We start from the raw sequence: 24,763 nt of genomic DNA, 5'->3' as shown, positions 1-24,763 counted from the left end.
AGACAAAGACAATATAAAAGAAGACAATTACAAGTCAATATTCCTGATGAATTTTGGTACAAAAATCCTCAATAAAACATTAGCAAACCAAATTCAATGATACATTGAAAGGATCATACACTATGGCCAAGTGGGATTTATTCCAGAGATGCAAGGATGGTTCAACATCCACAAGTCAATCAACATCACACACAGCATTAACAAAATGAGAGATAAAAATCATATGATCATCTCAGTAGATACAGAAAAAGCATTTGATACAATTCATTCATTTATGATGAAAACTCTCAAGGAAGTGGGTACAGAGGGAACATATCTCACCATAATAAAAGCCTCATATGACAAGCAATGGTTAACATCATACTCAATGGTGAAAAGCTGAAAGCTTTCCTTCTAAGATCCGGATAAAGACAGGATGCTCACTCTCCCCATTTTTATTCAACACAGTATTGGAAGGCCTAGCCAGAGGAATTAGGCAAGAAAAAGAAATAAGAGGCATCCAAATTGGAAAGGAAGAAGTAAAACTGTATTTGCAGATGACATGATCCTATATATAGAAAACTCTAAATCCTCCAACAAAAAACTGTTAGAACTAATAAATGAATTCAGTAAAGTTGCAAGATACAAAATTAATATACAAAAATATGTTTCATTTTAACACACTAATAACAAACTGTTAGAGAAATCAAGAAAACAATCTCATTTACAATTGCATCAAAAAGAATAAAATACTTAGGAAAAAATTTAACCATGGATGTGAAAGACCTGTATGTACATTGAAAACTATGAGACTGATGAAGAAACTGAAGAAGATACAAATAAATGGAAAGCTATTCCATGTTCATGGATTAGAAGAACTAATATTGTTAAAATGTCCATACCATCCAAAGCAATCTATAGATTCAGTGCAATCTCTATAAAAATTCTAATGGCATTTTTTACAGAACTAGAACATATTATTCTCAAATTTACATAGAACCACAAAGAAAAATCAAATAGCTAAAAAATCTTGAGAAAAAAGAACAAAGAGTTATCATAGTCCTTGATTTCCAACTATTCTGTAAAGCTACAGTAATCAAAACAGTATGGTATTGGCAAGAAAACAAAAACAGAAACAGAATAGAGAACTCAGAAATAAACCCATGCCTACCTGGTAATTAATTTATAACAAAGGAGCAAAGAGTAGACAATGAGGAAACGACAGTCTCTTCAATAAAGGGTGTTGGACAGCCACATGCAAAAGAATGAAACTGAACCACCATCTTATACCATATACAAAAATCAGCTCAAAATGGATTAAAGACTTGAACGTTAGACCTAAAACCACAGAACTCCTAGAAGAACACAGGTGGCAAGCTCCTTGACCTTAATCTTAGCAATGTTTTATATTGGATTTGGCTTCAAAGGCAAGGGAAACAAAAACAGAAATAAACTAATGGGACCACATCAAACGAAAAAGCGTCTGAACATCAAAAGACGCCATCAACAAAATGAAAAGGCAGGTTACTGAATGGGAGAAGATATTTGCAAGTAATGTATCCAATAAGAAGTTAATATCTAAATAGACAAAGAAATCATGTAACTCAGCATCAACAACAAACAACCTGATTACAAAATGGGTGAAGGATCTGACTAGACATTTTTCCAAAGACATACAGATGGCCAAGAGGTACATGAAATCTGGAAATGCATCAACAGAATAGGATGGAGTGGAGAATGGACAGAGGGATAGCTCAGATGGATGGTTATATAATAAATCATACAGAGCAAGATATTCATTCTAAAACCTAGGTGGTGTGTAATGGCTAGACTCTGTAAATTCTATCAAGCTCTCTGTATGCTTGAAAATTTTCCAAAATGAAATCTTGGGAAAAATAAATAAATTTCAGGTGTGATTAGTATTTAAATATAGAGCAAAACCCCCAATAAGATAGTACAGGAAACTTTAAAAAGCACTTATAACCCTGGAGTGAAGAGAGATTTTTAAATAAACCAAAAAAACCGGGGTGCCCGGGTGGCTCAGTCGGTTGAACGTCCGACTTCGGCTCAGGTCATGATCTTGCGGTTCATGAGTTTGAATCCCGCGTCAGGCTCTGTGCTGACAGCTCAGAGCCTGGAGCCTGCTTCGGATTTTGTGTCTCCCTCTCTCTCTGCCCCTTTCCCGTTCATGCTCCTGTCTCTCTGTGTCTCTCAAAAATGAATAAACGTTAAAAAAAATTTAAATACCCCAATGTTTATAGCAGCACTTTCAACAATAGCCAAATTACGGAAAGAGCCTAAATGTCCACCAACTGATGAATGGATAAAGAAATTGTGGTTTATATACACAATGGAATATTACGTGGCAATGAGAAAGAATGAAATATGGCCTTTTGTAGCAAAGTGGATGGAACTGGAGACTGTTAATGCTAAGTGAAATAAGTCATACAGAGAAAGACAGATACCATATGTTTTCACTCTTATGTGGATCCTGAGAAACTTACCAGAAGACCATGGGGGAGGGGAAGAAAAAAAAAAGAGGTTAGAGAGGGAGAGAGCCAAAGAGACTTAAAAACTGAGAACAAACTGAGGGCTGATGAGGGGTGGGAGGGCAGGGAGGTGGGTGATGGGTATTGAGGATGGCACCTGTTGGGATGAGCACTGGGTGTTGTATGGAAACCAATTTGAAAATAAATTTCATATTTAAAAAATTTTTTAAATAAATAAGTAAATAAACAAACAAACCCCAAGAAACATAGAACAGATGTGTATTTTTGCCTAGAAGAATATTAACCGCTTTTGGAAGCCAAAGGATATCATAAACAGTATCAAAAGAACAACAGATGTGGTAAGGGGAACTAACTGTATCATACATGGAGACAAAGGGTTAACACCCCTCATCTAAAAAGGCTTCCTATAAATTTCTAAGAAACCAGCATACAACCCAATAGAAAAACAGGTAAAGGCATGTACATATAATAAACAGCAGCTGAAACGTGAATCCCAGTAACTGTGGGAGAAGACAGTAAAGGGGTGTCTCCAGCAGTCAGGTGAAAAGGCAGACCAAAACAAAAGGAAGTAATGCTTTTCATCTTTGGATTGGCAAATTGGTAAAGATCGATTGCCTTCAGTGCTGGTCAGGATGTTGGAAGGTGGGCACCATACGTTCCTAGTGGAGCGTAAATATTCACAAACTTGTAGAAAAGCAGCTTGGCAGGAAGAATGCCCCTGAGACACGCACAGCAGAACAATAGGCATAGTATGATCCCACTGTTATAAAATAAAAATCTTCAAATTTTGGAGCAATGAGAAAAGTGTGAAAAGAGACATGCCCAACTATTAAAACTGACGCCTAAGGACAGGGGTTGGTACACTATGGCCTGAGCACCAAATCTGTCAGGTCACCTGGATTCTTATAGCCCATGAGCTAAGAATGGTATTTATATTCTTTTAAAGGGTTACCTAATTATCTACACAATATCCTCTATGTTGCCTCTTAGCCAACAAAGCCTAACATACTTATTATATGGCCTTTAAGGAAAAGTTTACTGACTCTTGCTTCAGGGGGGATTGTGGTTTCTTGGTTGTCTTTTTCCCTCTTACTTCTCTGTATTGTTCTTATTTTTATAATAATATCCTGGGAGTGAAGAAACCAGGGAGACCAGTTAGGAAGCTACCAGAAGGGACCAGGTGAAAGAGAATGGTGCTTTGGAATAGGATGGGGGCTGCAGAGATGGAAAGAAAGAGGCAGATTTTATTTGAACCTATGGGAGTTGTCAAGGGATTAGACATGGATGGTGAGGCAGAGAGAAATCAAGGGTGACTCGCAGGTTTCAGTCATTCTTTGAATTGGTGGAACCACTAAGCTGGAGAAATTGGGGAGGAAAATGGAGGAGAAAGCTCTGCTTTGGACCTGTAACGGTTGGGACTAGAACTGTGGGAACCAGATGACTGGACGGAGGTGATGAGAGCTGCCTTGACTGTGGAGGGGGAAGCTGAGTGGGAATACCAATGTGAGAGTACTCATCATGTAGACGGCACTTAGAGCTGTCTGGAAGCACTGGAGAGGGAGAAGAGGAGGGGACCAAGGGTCTGCCTGGTGACACAGTACCCAGCCCCACCGGCGCCTACTTCTGCTGATGGACGTCTCTAACGCACTCTCCAACTGCCTGGATTCCTCCAAATCACCTCTTCCAAAGTGTCTTTTTCCCACTGGCCAAGAACACCATCCATGGCTTCAGAGTAGACACCCTGACCCTTCCTTACAGCCTATGCCCAAATGCTTACCTGGACAACGAGGACAACCAGCTGCTATTGTTTCTCCATCTCACACCTGCCTCCCTCTGTGGGAGATAAGTTCAAGTGCCAGTCGCTTCCAGTGTGCCCTGCCATGGGTCCCCGGCCCAGCCATGTGCAGCCACTTTTTATTCATGCCATGCTTTTACCTGAGAACACCAAGAAGGACTCACCAAGGAGCTGGTGTAGGTGGGGTCTGAGGTGTCATCCTGGAGGTAGCGGGAAAGGCCAAAGTCAGACACCTTGCATACCAGGTTACTGTTGACCAGGATGTTCCTAGCAGCCAGGTCCCGATGCACGTAGTTCATCTCAGCCAGGTACTTCATGCCCGCGGCGATGCCCCTGAGCATCCCTACCAGCTGGATCACCGTGAACTGCCCATCATTTTGCTGTAACAAGACATAAAGGGCATTGGGATCAAGATGGGCTTCAGTGGTTAAACAGAAGCCACAGGACCACGGCCCTGCTGCTTGTCAGCCTCTGTCTGTGACTGGCCACGCTGCTCACTGTGTCCTTCTCCCTCCCCCCCCCTTCCCCATCCCTCTCCTTGAATGCTCTGCTCTCTCCTTGCCAACCCTGTTGATTCTATCTCCAAAATACATCCCAAAGCCATCCACGCCTCTCCATATCTACTGCCTCCATTCTAACCAAGTCACCATCATCCATCACCTGTAACAGCCTCCCCACACCTGCCTCTTCCCAATCCATTCTCTACACAGCAGCTAGAACCAGTTTTGCAAGACATAAATCAGGCCATGCCACTCCCTGGCTTCAAGCTCTATAACAGCTTCCCATTCATTGCATTAGGGAAAAGCTCCAAACTCCTCCTCATGGTCCACGGGACCCCAGGGGATCAGCCACCACCTCACCTGTCAGCCACAGTGACTGGTGACCTCTCAGTCCTTTCCCAAGCCAAGGTCTTCCTTCCTTATGGCCCCTACACCTGCCGTCCCCTCTGCTCTTCCTCACAATCAACACTTACCTGCCCTTAAGGTCTCCACTAAGTGTCCCTTTTTCAGAGAGAATGTCTCTATAACTACTACCCTCCTCCAAATATGACTAGCACTTTCTTACTATCTTCTTGTCTTTTATGAATGCTCTTATTCTTCTTCTTAGCATATCACAAGTTTTAGGTGTGTATGTGTAACACCTATCCATCTGCCTCTGCTGCTTGGCTCTCTGAAGACAAGACCCTCTCTCCTGTGGTTACCATTGTACTCCCAGTGCTAAGAACTTTAAATAGAAAAGGCTCAATAAACATGTGCTCCATTAGTGACTACTACATCTCTCCCTGTTTCCAGAATTAAATGCTTAAGGTGTCTTCCTTGGGTCCTACCAGAGCTGTCAACCTTGACACTGGGATAGCCATATGCACCTCAAAGGGATTAGTGGCAGGAGAAACACACACACAACGTATGGCATTGACCCTCTTAGCGAATGGGAGCCAAGCTGCAGTGCTGCCCCTCTCCAGTCACCGGTGGGCTCACTGTTTCCTGGGTGGATGCTCTCCTTCAAGGTTTGGCGACAGACCTCAGTGAATGTATCAACCTTCCTCCTGCCTCCCCAAAGCCCTTGGGTCTTGGCTTCTGCACACACTGGTTACATCAGAGGACCCTGTGCTTTGCTGCCAATAACACATTTTCTCTTCTAGTCCAGCCCCAGCTGCTCCGCCGAAGGACGATAAGTAGTATTCTGTTAAGTAGAGCTTGGCCCAGGCATTGAGAGGCTTTGACTGGGGGAGAGGTGAAAGGAGGTGGAACACCCTGGGTCTAGTCTAAGTTACTGCTGGACACAGACCCTGGGCAAGGCAGCCACTCCCCAGCTCCCTCCTGTGAAACAGCACGCATAAACGTGCACAGCTCCCATTTACTGAGCACCTACTGCATGTGAGGTGATATACAACACAGTCACATGCACTACCTCACTTAAGTGTGTGTGAGACACAGCATCTATGCATGCACTCCTACAAAAGCATTTTCCATGCAAAAATAAATATGGAAAAACAAAACAGCCATTGAAAAACTACCCTGTGTATTAGAGAAAACCCCACCAATCAAACAGTCTAACCATGATAGTGTGAATGTTGAAGACTTCCTTCTGCGAGACTGCAAGCCCAGGTCTGTATTCTAGGGCTACGCCCCTTGATCAATCAGAGTGAGCAAACTGACGCTCCCTCCACACCTTCCTGAGATGCCTCCCAGAAGAGAACCCCCAAACACACTGGGATTGACACACCCCAAGCTCCAGGCTGTTTCTAACTCAAACCTTAACCACCTCCCACCCTGCCTGGAATGCTTTCCCTGCAATATTTTCTTCTAACCAACTCCAAAAGGAAGTGCAGATCTGCTTTTTGGAAACCCTGACTGTTGTTCAGCACATGGTGCCCATCTGCGAGAGCTGGATGTGCTGTGAGTGATACGAATCCTCCTCCTTGCTAATGAACTTCAATCAACACCTCCTCGAGAAGTTAGCCAGGCTTTTGCGAACACCATTCATTTTCTCTAAGTAGGTCTCTAGGGACCTGCCTCCCCAGAAAGTTGTCATGCAACTTCTGTATGTTGGAAAATGTATCTCAGCTGCAAGTCACAAGGGTCACATTTTTCCAATTCAGTTTGTTACTTCCTCTCTGTAAGTGTAGACAACAATGTGGTTAAAAATGAATGTCTCCCAAAAGAAGCTGGCTTGTAGATAGATTCTGGGGAGGGGATCGGTGGTGGTTGTAAACAGCTCTGGGAAGAGAAATGTTGGAAGAATGCACAGCAATAGGTCTGTTTCTACTTTAAATCACTGAAGCCTTCATGGAACAGCTTTACCATCTGATTTGTTTTAATATTTAGGTCAGTCACCGTTATAGGTTCTGGGGTCAACAAAGGCCAAGAAGTGGTTAAAAGTCCAGGCTTTTGGGGAGCCTGGGTGGCTCAGTCAGTTAAGCATCTGACTTCAGCTCAGGTCATGATCTCACGGTTTGTGGTTTGAGTCCCAGGTTGGGCTCTGTGCTGACAGCTCAGAGCCTAGAACCTGCTTCGGATTCTGTGTCTCCCTCTCTCTCTTTGCCCTTCCTCTGCTTGTGCTCTCTTTCTCTCAAAAATAAATGAATAATAAACATTAAAAAAAAAAAAAAGTCCAGGCTTTGGAGACAGACAGACCTGGCCTGGACCCAGGCTCTGCCGCTCACTGGCTGTGTGCCCTTGGGCATGTCATTTAACTTGCAGAGCCATCATTCCCACATCTGTAAAATAAGAACATAGCGTCCATTCTTCATAGGATTTTGGTGAGGTTAAATGAGACAGTATACATGAAAGGGCTTAGCTCGGTGCTAGTGAATACTAAGACAGCAACAACTGCTGGTATTATCAGCCAAGCCATAATGTCTCACAAATCAGCTCTCCCAGAGCCTGGTGAGAGAGTCTGAGGACACCGGGGGCCAGGACTACAGGTTCCTCGCAGCTTCCTGGTATGCTAGGGACACATCCTAGGATCCCTGCCATAGGAGAACCTCGCTCACAGGGCATTCTGAGCTCTACAGGTTGGCAGCTGCAGTAAAAAAAAAAAACCCAACACCCACACCCCAACTGTAGCAGTGGATGACCGAGGCCTAATGATGCAGGCCTGAAGTTTGGATCAATTAATTAACTAACATGATTTTTTCTATTTCTTGACTTTTGAATGGCAAGTCATTCTTGATAGAATGTGTTTTGATCCTCCTTTGTGCAAGGCAGGCAATAGTTTATTGCTTTTCAGAGAAGATAAAGGAAGTCCAGAGAGTTTAAGTGATCAGCTTTAAATCATTCTGTGTGGCTTTGACTTATAACAAGAATCCAAGTCCAGGATGGCAAATTACTTCTGCACTGACATTCCATCTGTGATCAACTGGTAACGCCTTCCTCAAATGTTGTGTGGAGAAGGCGGCTGTGTAGAAGTTTTGCAGCAAAAAGTGACATGATTGATTAATGATGTCTGCCATGGTCATAGAAAAAGAAAGTAGAGACATGTGTGCCTGAAATATGCTACTCTTATTTGAATCTTTAAACTCCTGTCCAGGGTCTTTTCCATGGAATATGGACTTTGTAATGGCAACATATTTTCTTTAGAACCTGCAGGGTAATCACATTTCATAAGACAGGATTGTACCTGTTGAGTTCATAATCCTGGTGAAACTTAAAGACACAAACCTATTAAGATTCCCTGACACATTCAACTGTTTTAGGTTCGGTTCATTGGTCTAACTCCCCAAGAAGAACTTCCAAAGACAGGAACATCAGCATACAAAGATGTACAAGACAGAAAAAGCCCAGTTCTCTCACTGACTTTGGAAAGGATCAGGCTCCACGGTGATCACATGGTAAAAATACAGTACAGTGAAGTGATTTAAACTTTCTTCCTTTCATGAAGTGCTTTCTGCTGAAATTGCTTTTTGGCAAATTCACTGAAGCCACTTGCTGGCCCTTTTATTAGGCAGGAAGGATTTAGGTATTTCAACTTTCATTGACAAATCCACTTCAGGAAATGAAACCCTTATTTGATTTGTTTGAAGAGAATGAATCATAGATTTTTTTTTTTTTTTAACTGTAAGAGCCCTACCTTTCAAGATCATTCAATTCCAATGCCTTTAGATTATAGATTGGGAAACTGAGTTAACAGATTTGCTCAAGGCCACCGGTGACTCATGGTGGAGCACAAAGCAGAACCTAGGTCTCGGGATGTCCAATCTGGTATTCTCTTCCCGATCTCTGGGTTATGGTCATGGGCTCCAGCCCATGAATGAGCCTCCCTGATAAGAAATGTCTGAATTTGACATTGCTCAGTCACTTCCAAGAGTCTTTCAGTTATGACTGTCTGTAGATGACCCAGCAGCAACTACAAGGTCAGGCTAGGCAAGAAGGCCTTACAGAGCATGTTGACCTTTTTGGCTATGGCACAGGACATTGAGGAGGGCTTCAGGGACCATTCCTAAGATTATGCAAGAGACACCAGTGCCAACAAGGATATATTAAATAATGGATTTGCATGCTACATAATCCATGGCATAGACATTTAAAAAATGAATAATACTGAACCTATTGAATGTGTGGTTAGAAAATAACAGTGTTTCTAATCCTTTCAGAAGGTGAAAGACTCTAAGTCCTGCAATGGGAGAGGAGCAGTGGGTGGGCTGTGAGAAGCCAGTGTGCCCATTGGATCCCCAGTGGCCACAGCCGCCCAGACGCTGACCCAGAGCTGGAGCTGCAGCCACTCCCCAAAGCCACCATGCCCAGTGTAAACGGCCATGGCCAGTTTGGCGTGTGTGTGTCGGGGTAGGGGCAGTTGCACAAATTGAGGACTAACTCTTTTCCTTTATTCTCTGAATGGTGATCCTAAAATTATACTACTTCCCTAAAGATGGACCCTGCAGAACTGAACTGATGACCTACTTTTCAATTTTACCAAGCAGCAGATACATCAATTAATGTTGCTATGCTCCAGGGTTTGGTAGTAAGGCTGAAATTAGATTTATAGATTACCTGCCTCCATGCCGTGCGAGGAGTCAGAAACGCTTCATTTCCCTCTCCTCCTTGCGCTGCCTGCTCTGGCCGTCCCTTACTTGCCATCCTTTCTCCTCTGCCTCCCTGTGTTCCTCTCTTGCCCCTGGCTCTTCTCCCACCGCCCAGGCCTCATCATCGTGACAAATACTGGTGTCTACCATGCCCCCATGTCCTGGGCCTCACATGGAAATAGCCCTGTGTGGAGCATCTGTGTGGGGTTTTGATTTTCTGTAGCCTCCGGAGAAATGAATCTCCTTGTTCCCCTGCATGTTCCAGGGAGAAAGTCTGATCACAGTCTTCAAATCATGTTGTGACTCTGTGAAGTACAATCAGGTCACTTGTAGGAAATAAATGACTCCTAAAAAGGTCTGGAGGCTGGTTCCAGAAAATCCTTTTTCTCCTAACATGGCCTTCTATTCACATTTATTTGGCTGTCTTCACAAGAAGATCCCTGATCACGAATGAATGCCCCCAGGAAAGCATGGTCTCTTCCTGACTCTGACATGAGAGGTCTGGCCACAAGAATAAGAGTCCATGGACGCTCAAGATGACTACATTTCCCCTGTCACTCCCAAACCTTTTTGTGCCAGAAATGGTTTTTCATGTTTTTTTTGTTTTGTTTTGTTTTGTTTTTTAATCCAAATAGCATTCACCAGGTGATCACTGTGTTGGGCACTGGGGGTTTCAAAATAAAAGGCATAACCCATACCCTCAAGGAGCCTGTACCAGGCAAAGTACATCCACCTCATCATTTACCCCCCCATTCCCTCCTCCAAAAATAAGCTACTATTGCCTAATAACCCAGAGGAGGCAAAAGTGTGTGTTTGCCCTGCCAAGGTAGCTTCAGTATGTGCAAATGCAGCTTCTAGACAGGTCGCCTGGCTACCCTTTCACACCGCAGTCCCCAAGCCCTGCTTCTGAACTTTGGAGCCACCACCAGCTGCTGAAAGGTTACCAGATAGGCCATGCTGGCTCTGGACTTTGAATACACTGCTCAATTGTTCCATCATACCTGCCTGCTCCCCTGTCTGCCTGTGGGTTCCTCATTCTACAATCAGATAATTCTCTCTCCTCCTTGAAGCCTTCCCGGGTTTCCCCAGGAAGATTTCAGTTCTTCTTGGCTTACAATACTTCTTTACGCCACACACAGAAACAAAAAGCAGAATCTAAGTGGATGATTGCTGGATGCTTTGGGCACCAAGGTCCTCAGAGCAGGGACCTCTGTGGCAGGTTGTGGTCTCTCAGGTGGGCACAACAGGACCTCCCATCCCTTATGTATAAGACGACACCATGGTGCTGTTCCCCATCAAGATGTGGGGCACATTTCCTCCCCTTGAACCTGGGGGTCATATCACAGTAGTTGAAGGGTGCTGTGGGACTTGAAGCTAGGTTCCAAAAGCGGACCAGCTTCTGCCTTCATCTCATGGGATGTTAATTCTTGGGACCCAGCTTGCTGTGAGGAAGCCCAAGCAGGCCACCTGGAGAGATGCCAGCTGACACCCAACATCAACTGTCAGACAGAGGAGTGAGTGAGGCTTTGGATGATTCTAGGCCCCAGATCTTGAAGTGCCCCAGCTGATACCACATGGAACAGAGATATCCCCAACGAGCCCTGCCCAGATTGCAGACTCATGAACAAAATAAATTGTGCTAAGCCACGGAAGTTAGTGATCTGTTACATAGCATTAGAGCAATGTCTCTTCCATCCCTATAGGCCCAGCACCCAGTACGGGGCGTGACCATAGCACTCACCCCATGAATATTTCAAGACCAAGTGTATGAATGATACTTTAATCTGCAGCCACAGCTACTGTTTGGTAGCTTTGGTGACATGTACAGCCTGCCAGTTGGTATTACCCTGAAGTCCTTGCTCAGAAGGCCCAGCTCCATTGTGATGCTGCCCACATACTCTCTGCTCTCAGGGCCCCCAGCAGTCCCCAGCTGAGGCTTTGGTCCAAGGCAGGACTTGCTCGCTGGCCTATGCCCAGTCAGCTGCCACTCCCCAGGCATTAGCATCATGTCTGTTCTCCCTCACTCCCACCCTGAGTAACTCTGTGATGTCCCATAGAAATGAAAGCGGTTCCAGCGTGGTTCCATGTGAGCACATTCTGACAACGATCACTTACAGATCTTGCAGCCGGCGGCCTCGAGGTACCCCCACCTCTGCTGTAGCTTGAAGTCATACTTCCTCATCAAGCCCAGAAAAGACTTGTGAATGCTCGTGACACTGTCTATTCCTTTCATGCCCAGAAGTGCCCCTTCAGAGGGCGGGTGGCCCAGGCATCAGAAAAGGGCAGCCTGCTTTATCTCTGAGCTGCAAATGAAGGGAGCAGGCGGGGAGGGTGGCCGCGCTGGAGAAAAGGCAGAGATGGCCACTGGCGTCTGTGTGAATCACACAGGGCAGCGTAGCAGCTGAAGTCTCTTCAATCTCCGTGATTCATGCAGATGCCGATGGCCATTCTTCACCTGCCTCCCTATTCATTCGTATTCATCCAACGAGTATTTATCGAGGCCCTACTCCACGCTATCCTCCTACCAAGGGGTCCACAGGCTCCTCTTTGTTCTATCCTTTTAGGAACAAATCTGTCAACCTCGCTAACATCTCCAACGCCCACCCACATTTCATCAGGCGATTCCTAAGTGGCAGCCTATCCTCATGCAGACACTTCTCCCCAGCAGTCAATTGTGCTAACATCATCCACACCCCTGGGCTGCCCTTACCCTGAGGAAAGAATCCAAAGCGCCGTTCTCCATGAACTCTGTGATGATCATGACAGGCCGACTCTTGGTGACCACGCCTTCCAGGCGGATGATGTTGGGATGGTCAAACTGGCCCATGATGCTTGCTTCGCTCAGGAAGTCCCGACGCTGCTTCTCCGAGTACCCGGCCTTCAACGTCTTGATGGCCACATAGATTTCCCTCTTGCCCGGAAGTTTCAGACGCCCCTTGTATACCTCTCCAAACTCCCCTGCAACGAGAATACAATCATTACTCATTTCCTTCTCAGTCCGTGAAAGCACAAGGGGAGGCAGCTTATCAGGAACAATGATGCTCCAAGTGGAACTGCAATTAAAGTGACAGAGATGGAAATAGCGTCCTTTCATTTTATTTTATTTTTTTATTAAAAAAAAATTTTTTTATGTTTATTTTTGAAGGAGAAAGAGAGCATGAGTGGGGGAGGGGCAGAGAGAGAGGGAGACAGAATCCGAAGCAGGCTCCAGGCTCCCAGCACAGCCCCACACAGGGCTCGAACCCATATGCCGTGAGCTCATGACCTGAGCCGAAGTTGGACGCTCAACCGACTGAACCACCCAGGCACCCCTGTCCTTTCATTTTAACTATGATGTCCTAGCCACACTCAGTTCATAGAAAACACTGAAGTTATACCAAAATATGTTCCTTGCCTCAGTTCCTAGAAAGAGTTTAGGTAACTAAAGTGGAATTTCATGGGGTGCCTGGGTGGCTCAATCGGTTAAGCATCCAACTTCGGCTCAGGTCATGATCTCACAGTATATGGGTTCGAGCCCTGTGTGGGGCTGTGCTGACAGATGGGAGCTTGGAGCCTGCTTCAGATTCTGTGTCTCCCTCTGTCTCTGCCCCTTTCCCACTCATGCTCTGTCTCCCTGTCTCTCTCAAAAAAATAAATAAACTTAAAAAAATAAAAAAATAAAAAATAAAGTGGAATTTCAGAGTATATATGAGTTTGTTTTTCTTCATGTTTGGTTTTTGTGTCCAACCTGAATAATGAAAATGAAATGGTCAGTTTCACTTTGGCAGATCATAATTCATTTTTAGCAGAGCCTGGTGAAAGAACATCCAGGGGCTGGGGGATATGTTCATGCTCTTTGGCTCTTTGAATGAGATGTAAAACATTTATGTTCCTACATTGCCCTGGAAGCTTCTGTGTTGATTGGATGCCCCAGAACGCAGACACTGAGAAGTGAGGTGGGAAGTTAGCAGATGCTGTGCAGGATAGAAGGGGAGGAAACAAGATTGGCCAGAGTCCCAGATCACAAGGCAGGCCTGACATTATGAAAAGAAAGGAGGAAGCAGGAATGGACAAGGAGAGCTCAGATCGCAATGCAGAGCTGGCTGAGGCAGACCTGTCAGCTTCCCCCTCCCCTGGGGAGCTCCACAGTCAAGAGCACCCATTCCAGGAAGGCCTGGGCTCTAGCCTCCCTCCATGCTCAGTCACTGGTGGGGGCTGCAGGGAAGCTGAGGCAGGTCCTGAAGGCGCTGCAGCTGAAGGGTGGCAGCTAAACAGTCAGTGATTCCTCCAAGCAAACACGAGCCGCACATCTCCACGGGTGCCACAGCATTTAAACATTTGTGCAGTAAAAATCACCGAGTAAAAACAATTCTGGTGACACTATTTCATAGCTGCTTTAAAAAATCTGTTGAATCCTGTTAAATGTGCTTTCAAAAGTTATTCTACGACTTAGCCTGGTTTTGTAACTTCCTGTTTAGTTATCTACTTGTAAGTGTATCGCTGAAATGTGTCAAAGGCCTGACAGGAGACACAGGGTCTTTCTGTGGGGGGCGGGGGGGGGGAACCTTTCTCTTTCACCTTTAGCTTCTGGAAGAAAACGAGGGAGCAAACTGAGCGGATAAACTACTGGCCGAATTAGAAAAGGAAGTTAACATCTCCTCTGCGATTTAGTTGGGAGTTCTTTTGTTTTCTACTACAAATGTAATTGGAAGGAAACTGCACAAAAGGGCTTTTCATACAGAACTCCAGAGTCAGTGGGACTTGTTAGAATCTAGGGCTGGAGTGGAGGTTGGCTTAAGCACCATTAGGATGATTTCACTGTGGACATATATCATGTGGGACCCTGGTTTTGACATTTAACCCAATGCTGCCTTGGTGAACAAACTGCTTCAAGTCAGACTGAGTCTCATTCACGTTCACAGCTTGTAGTGCCCACTGAAGTGCCTGGGATGTGGTAGGCATGCCAGTGAAAGGCGGCGGGGGGGGGGGGGCATGCTTCTTATTACTTGTTCGGCTTTTGCCTTGTCTGCTCTTGGGTCATAACCTGCTGGAGACTCTATCTCTGCTCTATCCGAAATAAGTAGAAGTGCCAGTATTTAAATTTTTAGAAAAGATTGTTTACTGTAGCCTCTTCTACAGCGAAACGCTGTATGCCCATCACCAGGGAATGGTTGGAAAGTGGTGTATTCATCCTGCGGGATGCCATGAGCTGCTGAAAACCAGTAGAGGGGTCATATGCATGGACTTCAAAGGTGTCCATATTATATTGTTAAATGAAGAAAGTTACGGAATGGGAATGTGGTATGTACCCAAATGGAGTGTGTGTGTATGGGTGCAAGAGAAAAACAAGGGACAAAATCCATGTAAGATGTATTTAAACTTCAAATTACAGGTATTTTTAAAAATGGTTGCCCTACAAGGGTGGAGTAGGAGTGGGAAGTAAAGCTAGGCAATTTAATTTACTTACTTTTATGTTACTTTGATGTTTGAATTGTTACAATAAGCATTACTTTTGTTGGTCAACTGAGTAACATTATTTTAAATTTTTATCTTTAAAATATTTATTTATTTTTAATTTTTTTAATGTTTATTTTTGAAAGACAGAGCGTGAGTGGGGGAGGGGCAGAGAAAGAAGGAGACACAGAATCCGAAGCAGGCTCTAGGCTCTGAGCTGTGAGCACAGAGCCCAATGCGGGGCTCAGACCCTCAAACTGCGAGATCATGACCTGAGCTGAGGTCAGACACTTAAACCGACTGAGCCACCCAGGAGCCCTGAACTGAGTAACATTTTTTTTAAAGTACTGCACAACAGGGTCCTATCATATATGCGTGTGTATGTATATGTACATATGTATGTATACTATATGTGCATGTGTATATATTTGTATACATGCATACACGCGTCTACATGTATGCATATATATGTGTATGTGTATATATGTATAATCTATAATATATCTGTTTGTGAATATGTACATATACAAACCATCCTTCTGACACCTTGACCTAGCAAATATTGAATAACCATGAACTAGATGAATACAAATTGCATATTTGATAAGTATGCCAACTGAAGAATATCGGTTAGTATTTCTTCCTTGTTGTTATAATAATGAGTTACATTTTCTTTTAGTAAAAGGACAGTTTAGGAGTTGAGGGGACAGATATGGTAACATTTTGTCTTAGAGAAGATAGGACACCAATGTCTACTGACCACCTACTATGTGCCAGGCAATGTGCTAGGCTCTTTACAGGTCATATCTCACTTAATCTTCATAGCACCCTCATGAGCTGGGTACTATGATGCTCATTTTACTAATAGGGAAACTGGGGCACAAGAAAAATACGCCCAAACCCCATAGCTATGAGTCAGAGCCAGGGTTGCCGTCCATGCCCATCGTGCTTCTGGCCTCTCTACAGAGCCACACTGCCTCTCTACAGGTGTGCTCGATTAGCAGTGCCACAGGGAACACAGCTGTATGAAGTCACAACTGAGGGGCCACCGTGCTCCAACTGTGCAGGTCCTAACAGTTCATGTGTAGTCCCTGTCACAGCAACTCACACGCAGGGAATTGCAAACACAGTGGGACTGTCTCACAGACAGATGTCACATTTGCTGGAACTTCCTGCCTGGAATCGGGTGGGGTCAGAATATTTAGGAATCAGAATATCCATCAATTTCTACATCAGTGTGCAGAGTTTGAGGAAGGGCTCCAGGTGAATCTGATGTCCCCTACAACACACAAGGGACACCCCAGGTAAGGACTTCTCTCCCACACCAGTGTTTCCCAAAGTTGGCCACCCACTGGAGTCACCTGAACATACTTAAAAGCTGCCCGCAGGATCAGTTACAATAATCTGTGGGTCAGACCGAGGTGCAAAATGAGACCGTGGGACTCCTTGTTTGGAAATTATGAAGGATTTCAAGCCTGTGACAGCATAGCATTAAACTAAGTGCGGGCCCTTCTGAACACGGTGCTGTCCAGGCAGCTCTGATGTGCAGCCAGGTGCGGCACCATGGGTCTAAAGCACCCCAGCATATTTCAGGTGGATTAGGGAGCTGCCAGAGGCCCTGGGATATCTGGGATTCATCATTGCACCTCTGGGTCCCTCAGAAAGCAGTGCTGGTATATGGGCTGACTCTTACAGCACAGCGCCTGCCACAGAGCGCGGGCTTTATACACAGGGGTGGAAACACAAGAGGGAAGAAACCAATGAAAGTGTGGCTTTGGCAAGTGCTAGCTACACAGAACAGCGTGGCTCCTGTGACTTTCTTAACTGACATATGTTATTTCATTGCTTAATCTTTGTGGCTGACCGGTTTTCAAGTGCAGTGTTTCTAATACTTGAGCTTTAAGTTGTATCCTCTGTAGGGGTTTCATCATACAGTTTTTTTTTTAATTGCTTTTTTTTTTTAATTTCTTTGAGAGCGAGTGTGAGAGAGAGAGAGAGAGGCAGGGAGGAGAAGAGAGTGAGGAAAAGAGAGAATCCTAAGCAGGCTCTGTGCCATCGGTGCAGATCCCAGCTGGGGGCTCACGAGTCATGAGATCAAGAGCCAAAATCAAGAGTTGGATGCTCAACCAACTGAGCCACCCAAGCGCCCTTCATATAGATTTTTTAGAATTATAAAATAAAAATGGGGTCTCCTAAGAGGATTTTTGGGGTAGTGAAACCACTCTGTCTGAAACTATAATGGTAGATAGGTGTCATTATACATTTGTCCAAACCCGTAGAATGTATGACGACACCAAGAATGGGCCCTCATGGGGGCGCCTGGGTGGCGCAGTCGGTTAAGCGTCCGACTTCAGCCAGGTCACGATCTCGCGGTCCGTGAGTTCGAGCCCCGCGTCGGGCTCTGGGCTGATGGCTCAGAGCCTGGAGCCTGTTTCTGATTCTGTGTCTCCCTCTCTCTCTGCCCCTCCCCCGTTCATGCTCTGTCTCTCTCTGTCCCAAAAATAAAAAAAAAAAAAAAAAAAAAAAAAAAACGTTGAAAAAAAAAAAAGAATGGGCCCTCATGTAAACCATGGACTTCGGGTGATGGTGATGTGTCAGTGTAGGTTTGTCAATAAATGTACCACTCTGGTGGGGGATGTTGATAATGGGCGACATGCTGTGCATGTGCAGAGCAAGGGACATATGGGAAATCTCTGTACCTTCCGGTCAGTTTTACTATGAACCTAAAACTGCTCTTAAAAAAATGTAGATGTTAAAAAAACGTGCTCTCCTTGGGTAGGGAGAGATGGGCTTTGTAGTCAGTCACTATGGCGGTAGAGGTGCCACTGCTCTAAGGAATCTGCTCTGCAGTCACTGGGAAGCAGTGACCTCACAGTGATTCTGTAAAAATAGCTCCTTTCCTGTGTGGCAAAGAAATGACTTCATATTCTCCAAGCCCAGAGGTTTTCAAAGTACCAACTGCAAAGGAAGCCACTTAATCCACAGTCCTCCCTCTCTCTCTCTCTCAATCTCTCTCTCGGAAGCTGTGCTTCACCCTGTCATTAAGTGGCCCCAGTGCTGGGAGGGGAACTCTGGCAGGGAGTGGAAGAAGCAGCTCGTGTCTACACCAGCCCTGCCACCCCACTTGGGGCACTTCACTTCTCCAGCTGTCTTGGCTTTATAAACCATAAAAAGGAAGGGTCGACCACCGCAGCTTCCTAACAGGGTGTTGAGTCTCTGAGAAAGTGTTTTGTCAACTACAAACTGTGGGTGACACATGTGGGTGGCGATTTAAGACAAGCCAGGGATAGGGGCATGAGGTGGGTGGTACGTGGGGGTGGGCTCTGGAAGAAAAAAGGAGGAGGAGCACGTTTCTGCAAACAAGTGGCAGCCAAGGTAAAGCAGGGCTTTCTGCCAGGAGTAGTGGGGGAGTCCCGTTGCCAGGTATCGGGGTATAGACAGTGTCCCCAGGCGAGTCTAGCATGCTAAAGCGTGAGGGCTCTGGCTCTCTGGCACGGCCACAGCCTCATGGGGAGTGGGAGTCGATGGGCATATTGCCGTTATTAGTAACAGAAAACTGAGGCCTTGTATGGCTTATAATCTGAGAGATCCTGTCACCTTGATCTTTGACGTCAGGTTCATACACCATTCTCAAGAAACCATTGTCGCGGGGCGCCTGGGTGGCGCAGTCGGTTAAGCGTCCGACTTCAGCCAGGTCACGATCTCGCGGTCCGTGAGTTCGAGCCCCGCGTCGGGCTCTGGGCTGATGGCTCGGAGCCTGGAGCCTGTTTCCGATTCTGTGTCTCCCTCTCTCTCTGCCCCTCCCCCGTTCATGCTCTGTCTCTCTCTGTCCCAAAAATAAATAAAAACGTTGAAAAAAAAATTAAAACAAAACAAAAAAAACCATTGTCGCTTCTCGACACTTTCCTGTAATTAGGGCCAGAACTTGCTGTCTGTGATGCTTTGATTTGCCATGATCTGAGCACCAAAGAGCTTCCTTTTACATGAGCTTCAAACCACGGCCATACATTTTTCAATTTCTGATAGAAATTCATAACACCTAAAAATATTCTCGACCAATCAAGCATTAACATTATATTTAAAATAGATGTTTGTAGCAAATGACTGCATACTGGTTATGGCTGATTCTCTCTATGTAGATCCTTTACTGACAGTAACTGCAGCCAGCCTCATCTTGGTCTGGCTGGACTTTGGCAAGCATCTTTGAGGCTGACCTTGGAGCCTCTACTACAGCCAATCCTCCCTCTGGCCAGGACCTCGCTCCAGCGTCAGGCCAGTTTGGGGGCCAGTGGCTCTTGGCCGGCAGTGGTTCTCAAGGCGTGGTTTCTGCCTCACAGCGTCAGCCTCACCTGGGAACTTGTTAGAAAATACAGATTCTCAAGCCCCACGTGGATCTAGTGGATCCGAAGCTCACCAGGTGGGGCCCTGTGACAGGAGTGTTGATATGCCTCCAAGGTGATTCTGACGCCTGGCTCAAGTTTGAGAACCACTGCCCTCAAGGCTGTCAGCTGAGGGTAATTTAGCCACTTCCTGCGATTGTCCTCCAGACAGCTACGGAAATTATTCCCTACAAGTTTTCAGCCCCTTGCCAGTTCCTCTCTCCTACTTTCCTTGACAAAATGAGGAAGAGAGAAAAAGTAGTTCAGCAGCATTAAATGCCTCAACTATTATATATAAAATCAGAAGGAAAGAATTTTCAATTTTTGAAAATGAAACATCCAACCTGCCAGCAGGTATTTGAGGCGGTAGCTGTTGGCTATGTGCAGTGCGAATCTACACACACAATTGCACTCTCTCTCTCTCTCTCTCTTTTTTTTAGCAGTATTTTGAAGTCACAAACTGCCTTGGGGGAAAAAAAGGAAAGCAGAGCTTCTAGTTACTAATTCAAGCTTCCACCAGAAAAGGAACTTTTAAAGAATAAATTCAAACTAGGTTTTAAAGTATGATTTCCAGCCAGCTTTATCACACTAGCCTGTGCAAGGTAAGTAGGTTATGGCTAAACCAGGGATAGTAAAAGCGTGTCAGGCATTCTGCTACCTTCTAACCCTGCACCCAGGACAGACATTCCTTATTGATGGCAGCCCCATTCCTCCTTTCCAGCAGAGCTCCCCAGATCCCCGTTACCAGGCTACTGGAGCCAGCAGATGAGATGGAAGTTGCCCGTGGTGTCCACAATACTTAATACCTACAGGGTGAGAGCAAGCAGACGTTCTCTTTTCTTGTAGCTGTTTGCAGTCATTAGACTCCTGCCTACCTACAGATGACTTACTGTTTTCAATAGGTAAGCAAGCACCTATCATTGAAAATGCTAGCTATCTTGGTCCTCGTCCTTGTCCTTCTTAAGGGAGATTACCGAATCATTCTAGAAGAGGAGGTCGCCTACCCTATGGGCAATCTGAGTTCTAGGATAGTATCATCATTATCAGCAAGGAGGCTTGCCTACTCTAAGCTCCCAGAGTTTACCATCAGAAGTAATGTCACTGCATATTTAACTGCTCTTTTCCAGAACAGTAACCAAAGCATAGGTATGTGGGGGTTTCATTCACCAGACCTCGATCAGCCGTGTCTGGGTTTCAATTCTTGCTCTATCATTCACTCAGCTGGCAGCGCAACCTTTGGGGAGCTATCCTTTGAATATTGATTTCCTTACCAGTTTAAACACACACACGTGCCCACACACACGCACACTCACTGACACACCCTAAGTCACATTATGGGAGGAAGTGAGACAATGTTTTCATAAAGTATGTCCACAGTGCGTGTTCAATATATGCCAGCTGTCTTAATTATAATTACTCAAGACATCTACTTGATTTGCTTTTCTGGAAACCCTTCCTGTCATGACTCCTATCCAGTATGAGGCCACCCTCATGCTGCCCACCCTCACTTCAAATGAGCCCAGGGGAATCAGGCTGGCTGGTGGCCTTTCTACCAAAATATCTCCAAGAAACCCATCTCTTCTTGAAAGAGAGAACTGGTGGGCCTTGCTGGCCCCATTCCCAATCTGTGCACATCAGAGATCCTCCTCCCCAGCCTTCCTCACCCAGCCCTCTCCCCACAAATCTGCCGCTCTCTCACAATAAGCCATCTGTGGAAATGCTGAATTGGCAGCTGCTGGAGTCAGAGGAGGAGATTTATTAATAAAATACAATTGCCATATTTTCCTCTGGAAGCCACCCTCTAGTGACACCTCTACCTACATTTTCATGCACTTGAAAATCATGATCAGGGCTGCTGCATACAGTTACACGGGTTACACACTGCACAACCCAGAGTGACATTCATGCTGAGGGGCCTAATTATTCATGGCAACCCTGCTTTATGTTTTGGGCGAATCTACAGATCAAACTGGTCAGAACTAACCAATGCCTTGGAGCTGACCTGTGAGATGGTTCCTATGAGTCAGATTCATGGTCACAAATTGCTAATATTCTCCAGTTCTCCTAATTGCTAATATTCTCCTAACCAGAAGGCCTTCTGCCCTCTCTAAACAGACCAATAATGTCCATTACCTGAAGGGGAAGAGGAAGGCCAGCCATTATCCCACTGGGTCATTTCGAGAGCACCAAGTGACTTAAGACCCTTCACTTCCTTCTAGGCTCTCTCCATTCTCCCAAGCTCTGTCCAGTTCTCCAAATTTTCCTCCCCACTATATTCTCCCCACAAGGACCTACTTTCATTGAACCATATGCAAATAATATTTGATTGAGCACCTGAGTGCCACACCAGGCCAGGCGCAGGAATAAAAAAATCCTGAGATTGCCCTGTCGTCATTGGAACTTTGAGCCTGATGATGAGAGACAGGCAGATAATTGCATAATGGTTAATAAGTTCATTATTGCTCGGTCTTCCTGGATGCCATCACACCTGGCTCACAGTTACTCTTGTGTAACTCTTTTAAAAAATTTTTTTTAAAGTTTATTTATTTTGAGAGACAGAGTGAGCAGGGAAGGGGCAGAGAGGAGGAGAATTCCAAGCAGGCTCTGCACTGTCAGCACGGAGCCTGATGTGGGCTTGAGCTCATGAACCATAAGATGATGACCTGAGCCAGAACCAAGAGTTGGATGCTTAACCGGCTGAGCCACCCAGGTGCCCCTTGTTATCCCTTCATCCAACATCCTCAAAAGTTGAGAAGAAACATGGGAAGCTGCTGCAATTCTTCAGCCTCACAGTTTCTAGACTTTACTGGCCTTCATTCACATGCACAACTGCCACCCCACACCCCCCAGGGCCTGGCAGCCTTCCTCTCCCTTCAAGGGCTTTAACTCAATGCCCCTCATTTCTGGCCACAACCTCCCTGTTGTGTCTCCCCCATCAGCTCCATTCACCATGTTTGGATACATTCTGGTTTAGATCCATTTAGTTCCTCGAGCAGAGCTTTCCCTACCACCTCCATCCCAGCAGTAGCCATCTCAAACCCACTCCACATTTCCAAGCAAAGCCCCATAAAAGTCTCCATGCCTCCGAGGCCTCACCCACCCCTCCCCGTCACCCATTCCAGGCCAGTCCAAACACAGCATCTATCAGATTTGTCTCCCCAGAATCTCATTCCTGTCGCCCAGCCTGCTCAGATGCCTACAAGACGTCACCATTTTCTACAGGATAAAATCCATACCGCAGCCTCTGGATCTCTGGGTCTCAGGCTGATTCTCCAGACTCAATGCTCAATGCTTACCCTCAGGAAAAGCCTCCCTGTTAGCCTTCTCTCTTTTGTGTTCTCAGGAAGTGCCACATAGAGTATCAGCCCATGCAAAGCTTTCATATCTTTAAGGGTCCCTAAGGTTTCTCTTCCTTGGATTCTCTCCTGCCATTAAGCCTCCCATCTCCAAGACTATGTATTCTCTGGGCTGCTCATCTTAGCTGTCAATTGCCTACCCTCCTCTTATGGAGTGGCACTGTGTGTATGTTGGACAATCACCACTACAGGGCAAGGATTGTGAGGCATCTGTGTATTTTTCAGCATCCACAATGGTCCCAGGCACAGAATCAATGTTCAATGAATGAGGATCTTCTTGAACTCTAAACTTAATCCCTCCTGCAATAATCATGACCTTCTCCTCTGGCTCTATACTCAGCAGGCATAGGAGGGTTCCTCTGCATCCTCTTTGCAATAACCTTGCACACTTTGGAAGGCTGGGGTGTGCCAGTAAGTGTTCAACTACTAGTTCTCCAGAAAGCAAAGAAACAAAGACCTCCCATTTGTAGCATCTGCCAATTCCTACTGTGTAAAAATTCCTACCGTGGCAGATGTCAACCTACCAACATGTGTCATTGAACATGGGGCTGGAAAGAGATGTACACAATTGGCTCTTGTGAGCTGGTGCCAGCTAGCTCCAACATCCTACTGCTAGAAGGTCATATTCATTTCTCTTAAATCATGCAATTTTCCTCTTCTGTCACTGTCTCATTCTCTAATGAGTGTCACAAAAATTTGCTTTTTCTACTAGTTTTCATCCTTGAAAGCTCAGGCCAAAGGTTAACTCCTTTGCGACGCCTTCCTGATGCCCACACCCACTCCCAGAACAAGGAGCTGACCATGACTCCTTGGTGGCCCAACACTTTGCACATGCCTGTGTTGTGGATGGCGTGATACAGTGAACACGTTACCGGCATATCTCCCACCAAGACTGTCAGACCACTGAAGTGGGGTGGGGTTGCTGTCTGTCCATCTCCGGAATCCCACATGCAGTATGCAAGAAGTATTCAGTAAAAGCTTGTTGAGGGAGGGAAGGAAGGAGTACACCAGCAAAAGGACAAATGACTTCTGAGTCTTCTTTTCATGTTTTGTTACCATTTTGCAACCCAGTTTTTGCCCTGTGCTCCCAATCAGCCAGGAGGCTAAGAGCAATATTGCCAATAACACTGTATAAATATTACCTTACAAAATTCTTTTCTTTTTAACTTGACCTTCATACCAGCTCTTTTAGCACAAAGTGAAGTGAGTCTCCGTGAGGCAGGGTTTGGGGGAAGCAAGAGTGGAGAGAGAGGAGAAAAAGAACTGGGGAGTGAGGATTGATTCCAGCTAGGAGTCTCTTCTGTTAAAACTGCATCGAGTTACACATAGTGGATTAATATCCACAGGGATTAGCTCTGGAATTTCTGGATCGGGAGGAGATGAGTGTCTGGTAGAGAGTAGGCAGCAGCGGACTGGGCACAGGTCTCTACCCCGTGCCGCTGGGCATCTTATAAACCGCTAAGTGTACCGATCCCTCCCCACTACCACGTGAGCCACAGAGAGGGCTGACCTTCTCGGAGGAGGATGCACAAACACGGTAGCAGCAGCACAGGCTCTACAAAAATGGCAAGTGAAGGATGGAGCAGGGCCATCGATTGTCCCTTTATAGGCATCCAGCAGTTGGTGAGCTCACCCCAAATTGTCACTCCCTGGCAGGGTCATAAAGTGAGAAGGCTCTTTACTCTTCCTCTGACAAAGGTGGGAGGGGGCTGATGTGTGCTCTCTGGGGTGAAACACAGTCCAGAACACGTTGCTCTAAGCACATGACATAAGTAACAACATTAAAA

At 45.6% G+C, this 24,763-nt stretch overlaps 1 protein-coding gene across 1 annotated transcript in view; it reads right to left on the bottom strand.

The window, feature by feature from the left end:
- Positions 1–24,763, bottom strand: part of EPHB1 (EPH receptor B1) — a 378,786-nt gene that overhangs the window by 45,788 nt on the left and 308,235 nt on the right. The window contains exons 12-13 of the mRNA XM_047100394.1: positions 12,519–12,766; positions 4,449–4,664 (exon numbers count right to left, since the gene is read on the bottom strand). Of these exons, the coding sequence (XP_046956350.1) occupies positions 4,449–4,664; positions 12,519–12,766 (464 nt within the window). The remainder of the gene's footprint in view (positions 1–4,448; positions 4,665–12,518; positions 12,767–24,763) is intronic.

This window comes from Lynx rufus, unplaced genomic scaffold (assembly GCF_022079265.1).
Source record: "Lynx rufus isolate CCGP_SWC_20201006 ecotype Redwood Valley unplaced genomic scaffold, mLynRuf1.p SCAF_5, whole genome shotgun sequence".
NCBI classification, from domain to species: Eukaryota; Metazoa; Chordata; class Mammalia; order Carnivora; family Felidae; genus Lynx; species Lynx rufus.
This window is presented reverse-complemented; position numbering and strand designations above follow the sequence as displayed.